The sequence below is a fragment of the Mandrillus leucophaeus genome, unplaced genomic scaffold (assembly GCF_000951045.1).
Source record: "Mandrillus leucophaeus isolate KB7577 unplaced genomic scaffold, Mleu.le_1.0 Scaffold1165, whole genome shotgun sequence".
In the NCBI taxonomy this organism is placed as follows: domain Eukaryota; kingdom Metazoa; phylum Chordata; class Mammalia; order Primates; family Cercopithecidae; genus Mandrillus; species Mandrillus leucophaeus.
In genome coordinates this window covers 48,224-56,253 of record NW_012099932.1, presented here as the reverse complement: position 1 = coordinate 56,253, position 8,030 = coordinate 48,224, and the positions used below count along the sequence as shown (strand labels likewise).

At 39.9% G+C, this 8,030-nt stretch overlaps 1 protein-coding gene across 1 annotated transcript in view; it reads left to right on the top strand.

Moving 5' to 3' along the window:
* Positions 1–1,972: 1,972 nt before the first annotated feature.
* Positions 1,973–8,030, top strand: part of LOC105553383 (uncharacterized protein C5orf42-like) — a 10,989-nt gene continuing 4,931 nt past the window's right edge. The window contains exons 1-4 of the mRNA XM_011999443.1: positions 1,973–2,053; positions 4,106–4,241; positions 4,353–4,472; positions 5,077–5,306. Of these exons, the coding sequence (XP_011854833.1) occupies positions 1,973–2,053; positions 4,106–4,241; positions 4,353–4,472; positions 5,077–5,306 (567 nt within the window). The remainder of the gene's footprint in view (positions 2,054–4,105; positions 4,242–4,352; positions 4,473–5,076; positions 5,307–8,030) is intronic.

Sequence of the window (8,030 nt, the reverse complement as noted above, 5' to 3'; positions counted from 1 at the left end):
GGTGGTGCCAGGCTCGGGCCACACCTCGGCCCCGGACCCGAGCCCCCCAGCCTCTTGAACAGGATCCGGAGGAGTAGAATGTCAATTTTCCTCACTGTTAGCAATTTTAAGATTGACTAATGAGGCTGGGTGCTTTGGCTCACGCCTGTAATCCCAGCACTTTGGGAGGCCGAGGCGGGCGGATCACAAGGTCAGGACCATCCTGGCTAACACGGTGAAACCCCGTCTCTACTAAAAATACAAAAAATTAGCCGGGCGTGGTGGCGGGCGCCTGTAGTCCCATCTACTTGGGAGGCTGAGGCAGGAGAATGGCGTGAACCCAGGACGTGGAGCTTGCAGTGAGCCGAGATGGTGCCACTGCACTCCAGCCTGGGCTACAGAGCAAGACTCCGTCTCAGAAAAAAAAAAAAAAAAAAAAAAGAAGATTGACTAATGGATATGGGGTATGTCAGTGCATAAATTTCCCAGTCTTTTTTCACTCAATAATTTTAGCAGCACTGATACTATTGACTGGATTTGTTATTTCATTAGGAGCTGCAAATGATGCTTTTCTAATGCCGGTGTTCCTCTTGCATTTGGTTAACCCTTTTGAAAGAATTTATTTTATTTGTAATTGTATTTATTTATTTTTGAGCCGAAGTCTTCGCTATGTTGCCCACGCTGGAGTGCAGTGGCTCTCATAGGCACAATCACAGCTCACTGCAGCCCGGAACTCTCCTGTCCTCAAGCGATCTTCCCATCTCGGCCTTCCTGCTGGCTGATAGCTAGCATCTTGATAGATCTTTGTGTGCTGTCTCAGAGTAGTTTTTCTTTTAAAGCTATTTTATTAAAAAACAAACAAACAAAAAAACCCCATCTATTTTGCCTGAGCACAGTGGATCACGCCTGTAATCCCAGCACTTTGGGAGGCTGAATCGGGTGCATCACCCATGGTCAGGGGTTCGAGACCAGCCTGGCCAACATGGTGAAACCCCGTTTCTACTAAAAATACAAAAAAATTAGCCTGGTGTGGTGCTGCATGCCTGTAATCCCAGCTACTCGGGAGGCTGAGGCAAGAGAATCGCTTGAACCAGGGAGGTGGACGTTGCAGTGAGCCGAGATTGCGCCACAGCACTCCAGCCTGGGAGATAAGAGCAAAACTCCAACTCAGAAATAAAATAAAGTATAAATCAAAACTTTATGAAAATTTTCAGTTAAGATCTTCAGTGGTCCACACGCAGTAGATTATGCCTGTTATCCCAGCACTTTGGGAGGCTAGAGTGGGTGGATCACTTGAGGTCAGGAGTTCGAAACCAACCTGGCCAACATGGTGAACCCCATCTCTACTTAAAAAAAAAAAAAAAAAATTACAAAAATTAGCCAGGCGTGGCCGGGCGTGGTGGCTCACCCCTGTAATCCCAGCACTTTGGGAGGCCTAGACGGGTGAATCACGAGGTCAGGAAATCAAGACCATCCTGGCTAACATGGTGAAACCCCCTCTACTAAAAATACAAAAAATTAGTCGGGCGTAATGGCGGGCGCCTGTAGTCCCAGCTACTTGGGAGGCTGAGGAAGGAGAATGGCGTGAACCCGGGAGGCGGAGCTTGCAGTGAGCCGAGATAGCGCCACTGCACTCTAGCCTGGAGGACAGAGCGAAACTCCGTCTCAGACAAACAAACAAACAAACAAAAAAATTAGCCAAGGGCGGTGGCACACGCTTGTAGTCCCAGCTACTTGGGAGGCTAATGCAGGAGCATCACTTGAACCCGGGAGGTGGAGGTTGCAGTGAGCTGAGATCGCACCACTGCACTCCAGCTGGGGCAACAGAGCGAAACTCTCTCAAAACAAACAAACAAACAAACCAAAAAACCAAAAAAAAAAAAAACAAAAAAAAAAAACAGTGAATATTATGGATCATTTATGATTATTACTATTATTGTTTACAGAATCTTGGGACTGTTTAACTTAATTGGTCATTGATATCTTAACAAACATGGAGATAAGATTAGAAATTTTGACATCAACAAGTATTAAGCAGAAAAAACCATGGCCACGTGTCTCCTGGTTGGGAAAGGTAGGTTTTTCTTTATTCAAGCAGTACCAGTTTTATATATGTTGCATGTGTGTTTTGCCTGTAATATAGGAGTGTTCTATGATCTTAAGTAAATAAAACATCATCTACTGGAGGAGGATCTACAGGAGGATCACCTACCTGCACACTGAACAGGGTTTTGTGTGTGTTTTGTCTTTATAATAATGAGCAAGTTAGTTTTTCCAGAATGTTAAGTGGTTTGTTTAGAAGATTTTTACTTAAACTTTCTTATTCATATTATGTTTAAGTCAAGTTTAAGTTTGAGATGGCATCATATATCAAAATGGAAAATTTAATGTCCTGAGCTTTCCTTTACCAGAAGTTAGTGGAGTGTTTCCTCCTATTGTGGTTTTCATGATTGTGCTATGAAGTGTTCTTGGAACTAGGATGGAAGAAATGGGCCACAGTACGTTAGTAATCCAGGAATGCCATTCATAATATGTGGCATAGATTCCCCACTTAGGGAAAATAGGCAACCCTACTGTATTTGTAATGATCATTGAAATTAAGTGTTACATTTCCTCTGAGAAACTATATCACTAACTCCCCTAGAACAGGAATTCTTAAACTTTACAACGTATCAGAATTATCTGGAGAGGTGGTTAAAACACAGATTGCTGGGCCCCACTCCCAAAGTTTTCAGTTAATTAGGTCTGCGGTAGGGTTGGATATTTTGTATTTTGTATTTTTTGGTTGTTGTTGAGATGGAGTCTGGCTTTGCTGCCCAGGCTGGAGTGTAATGACACCTTCTCGCCTCACTGCAACTTCAGCCTCCCAGGTTCAAGTGATTGTCCTGCCTCAGCCTCCCGAGTAGCGGGATTACAGACGCGTGCCACCACGCTCAGCTAATTTTTGTATTTTTAGTAGAGATGGGATTTCACCATGTTGTTCAGGCTGGTCTTGAACTCCTCACTTCTGAGGTGTTGCTGATGCTGCTGGCTCAGTTATGCTTTGAAAATCACTGCCTTAGAATATATGAAAACAGTTAATTCAAAACAGCCTACTTTTTCTAGATATTAAAAGATGAGCAGAGTCATGGATTTATGAATTTCAGAAGCTATATCTATTTTAATCTAAGTGAATAATTTAAAAACTTGCTCATACTACTGTTTTTTTTTTTGAGGCAGAGTCTTGCTCTGTCACCCAGGCTGGAGTGCAGTGGCGCAGTCTTGGCTCACTACAAGCTCTGCCTCCCGGGTTCACACCATTCTCCTGCCTCAGCCTCCTGAGTAGCTGGGACTACAGGTGCCCGCCACCACGCCCGGCTAATTTTTTGTATTTTTAGTGGAGATGAGGTTTCACCATGTTAGCCAGGATGGTCTTGATCTCCTGACCTCATGATCCACCCGCCTCAGCCTCCCAAAGTGCTGGGATTACAGGCGTGAGCAACCACGTGCGGCCCATACTGCTGTTAAAATTGATGAGAGTCAGGTGCAGTGGTATGCACCTGTGGTCCCAGCTACTCAGGAGGCTAAGGCGAGAGGATCGCTTGAGCCCAGGAGTTCTGGGCTGCAGTGTGCCATACCGATTAGGTGTCTGTGCTAAATTCCGTATCAATATGATGACCTCCCAGGATCAAGGGGCTGGGGTAACCACCAGGTTGCCTAAGAATGGTGAACTGGTCCAGATCAGAAATGGACAAGGTCAAAACTCTCCTGCTTATTAGTAGTGGGATAGTGCCTGTAAATATCTGCTGCACTCCAGGCTGGGCAATAACAACAAAAAAAGATTAAAAAATAGATAAACCAGTTTTGGCTAGCAGAATTAGAAGACACTCCTATAATTTTAAACTTCAAAGAAATTGAAATACAACTATTAGGTCACCTTACCTATTAATTCTAATGTGGTATCTTAAAACAGAATTCAAAATGTTCAGGTTATTATAGCGTATTAAGCTGAATGTTCATTTTATGATTTGTGGTCAAATGGATAATCTTTCTTAAATGTTGCTTTGGTTTCTGGATAATTTATTTAGGCAGTAAGTTGAATTAATTTTGGACACCTCTTGAGTCCTTCACATGTTTCTTCTCTTAGGAAAAAGAAGCTGTTTTTCTTTTGGATGATAAATTCATAAATGAAATTAATTTGCTATCAGGAAAGATAAAGAAGAAAATTCCTAGTCTGCAGCCTTTCTTGAAGGATGTTATTGTCCTAACAACGTCCATTAATGGTTAAGTAGTACTGATATTTTCAAATGACTAAAACTGTATTTTTTAATAACTTAGGGTGATATTAAAGAAAATATTAGATTATAAGTATTGCATTTCATTTTTGGAAACAGATGCCTGGCTGGCTGGGGTACTAACTACAGGAGAGCTTTTCCTTTGGAACAAAGATCAAGATTGTTTGAAAACTATACCAATAACTGAAAAGCCTAAGGAAATGATCAAAGCTACAGTCGGTGGGAAATTTTTTTATTTGTTTAAATTCATTTAACTAGGAAAAATAGGAGAACATGATGAAACATTTTTCTGTTATTGTCTTGAAAATGTGTTTCTGTATATGTGCATATGTATATCTGTAGGTATATATATTTCCATGTATGTGTATATATATGTATGTATTTTTGGTCATGTTTATCTGTGATACTGAGATTCAACTTGAAGAAGAAAATTCTGGCATGCCTAATATTTCTGTGATAATAATAGGTTTCTAATATCACATAAGTACTTGATAAATGTTGCTATTTTTTGTACTTTTTTCTTTTTTAGAGACAGGATCTTGTTCTGTCACATAGGCTGAAGTATAGTGGCATGATCATAGCTGCAGCTTTGACCTCTTGGGCTCAAGCGATCCGTCTCCTTAAGCCTCCCAAAGTGCTGGGATTACAGGCATGAGCTGCTGTGCCTGGGTTGTATTTTTAATTTTTTGCTAGTGCCTTAGTTTTGACATCCTGAATGGTAACATTATTTCGTTTTTTATTGTAAGAATACATAAATTATGTACTTCGTTGGGGGGAATTTAGACCTCAGAGGTTTAATTACATTTTTTGTTATTTTTTTTAGCAAGCTCTTTGAGACCTTATTTGTATGTATCTGGAAATGGGAAAAGAATTCTGCTCATAACACCTGGATGCATATTTCTTTGGGAATATTTGGAATTAAAGAGTATCTTATCTTCTAAGAGCCTTTCATTGGTGGGTCGGTGGTCCCAGGTCATACCTGAAGAAGCAGTTCTCTTGCCTTCCATTGAAGATAAAGAAGCTGTAGTGAATGCTGTTTTTATAAAAAATGAGGTAAAATCAGTCTCAGACTCTTATCTGTGAAGCAGATTAGCAGAATGCATAATGGTATAACTGTATATCTTTAGTCACCATAAATTTTCGTAGTAATTGTGCAATTCTTATATGGAAAAGATATTTTTATGTTTCTTGGGTCACATTTTTAAAAAGTGTTTATTAAAAGTAGTTTTAACTTAGAACTCCTTTTCTCTATCCTTGATTTAAAGATATAGCTTGTTATGCCAGGCGCGTTGGCTCACGCCTGTAATCCCAGCACTTTGGGAGGCGGAGGCGGGTGGATCACCTGAGGTCGAGAGTTCAAGACCAGCCTGACCAACATGGAGAAACCCCGTCTCTACTAAAAATACAAAAAAATTAGCCGGGCGCGGTGGTGGCGCCTGTAATCCCAGCTACTTGGGAGGCTGAGGCAGGAGAATCGCTTGAACCCAGGAGGCGGAGGTTGCGGTGAGCCGAGATCATGCCATTACACTCCAGCCTGGGCAACAAGAGTGAAACTCTGTCTCAAAAAAAAAATATATATATATATACACACACACACATATATATATGTGTGTATATATATTCTTGTTTGGTAATTTAACAAGCTAGAATTGATACTAAATATGCCATTTAATTGGGAAATAAAAGATTCATGAACTTGAAAAACCAAAACACATTTAAAATAGCTGCTTGGTATTCTTTGTATGTATGGACGAGCATTTTATTATCCAAACCACTATTGTTAGAAATTGCATTTTAAAGTTTTATTGTCCCCCCTCCCCATTCTCAGGGTGGTGCACTAATTTAAATAGTATAAAAGTATAAAAAGAGAAAAATAAACATGTAAGTATAGTTTCAGTTATAGTCACAATAAATGTCAATATTTCCTTGAGAGCATAAACTACAACCTCATATTTGAGACCTGCCTCTGGCTCAGAAAAAAATTACTTAGTCTTTAGCTTAATGTTAAGAATAAAAAGTATAAGCAAGATCTCAATATTTTTTACTAGTTTATGATGAGGAATATATATATATATGTTTAGTATCTTGATTTATTTTCACATTAATTTTATACTGAAGTATCTTAAATTTGTCTACAGTTATTTGGAGACTGCTGCCTGTGTTCATTTACTTTTTATTCTGGGGAATGCCTGAAGTTAACATTTCTAGCAATTCGGTGGCATGAGAATGTATTTACATCCATAAGGTGAGGTAAATGTTTTTTTCTTATTTCCTTACTGATTTTTTTTTTCTTCTGAAGGCAGGGTCTTGCTCTGTCAACCAGACTGGGGAGGCAGTGGCACAATCATAGCTCAGCCTCCTGAGTACCTGTGACTATAGGTGTATGCCACCATGCCTGGCTAATTTTTTTTTTTTTTTAACGGACAAGGTCTTGCAATCCTGGACTCAAGCAATCATCTTGCCTTGGCCTCCCAAAGTGCTAGGATTACAGGCATGAGCCATCATACCCGGCCCCATGTTTTCTATCCCTTTTTAAACAATTATTATCTTTTGATCCACATACATGTAATAAAATTTGTAAATGTTATTGTGAGTTTTGATTTCTGAGGCTTTGCAAATCATTTCTTCCTCTCTTATTTCTAAATGTTTAATCCAGAAAGTTTATCTTGTTTTTGTCTTGTTTCTCTTCTTTGAGAACTTGTAAAAGATAAGACAAGCTATGGTTTTACTTGTCTAAGACTATAAAAGTAACTATTTTGGAAAAGAATTCAATTGAAATTTAAAAGGGACATAACTATTTTGATTTGCTGTTATACCTTTTAAATGCTTAAGTGTTATTTTATTTAAAAATAGTTTTATTCTGAAAAGCCTAATAGAAAATATGCTTTTTTTTTTTGAGATGGAGTCTCGCTCTGTCACCCAGGCTGGAGTACAATGGTGTGATCTCGGCTCACTGTAACCTCTGCCTCTCGGGTTCAAGCGATTCTCCTGCCTCAGCCTCCCAAGTAGCTGGGACTAAGGTGCCCACTACTATGCCCGGCTAACTTTTTGTATTTTTGTTAGAGATGGGGTTTCACCATGTTGGTTAGGCTGGTCTTGAACTCCTGACCTTGTGATCCACCTGCCTTGGCCTCCCAAAGTGCTGGGATTACAGGCGTGAGCCACCTCACCTGGCTGAAAATATGCATTATTTTCTTACAATGCCTAAGTAAGATTGAGTAAAACGGTGTGATTTTTATTTTTATTTTTCTGTTTGTTTTATTTTTATATTTTACATTAAGATATAACTTACATGAAGTAAAATGAACAAATCTTGGCTGAGTATGGTGGCGGGTGCCTGTAATTGCAGCACTCTGGGAGGCTGAGGCAGGAGGATCACTTGAGCCCAGGAGTTCAAGACCAGCCTGGACAACATGGCAAATCCCATCTCTACAAAAAATATAAAATAAATTAGCTGAGCATGGTGGCGCATACCTATAGTCCCAGCTGCTTGGGAGGCTGAGGTGGGAGGATCACTGGAGCCCGGGAGGTCCAGGTTGCCGTGAGTTGAAATCGTGCCACTGTACTCCAGCCTGGGTGACAGAGTGAGACCCTGTCTGAAAAATAAATAAATAAATAAAATAAGATGAACAAATCTTAAGTGTACAACTAGATAGACTTTGAGAAATACATACACCTATTTGAAATATAAATATATATATCACTTGGATCAATTGTAGAACATTGATACTATCCCAGAAGTTTCCCTTTTCTGTCTGTCTGTCTGTCTGTCTGTCT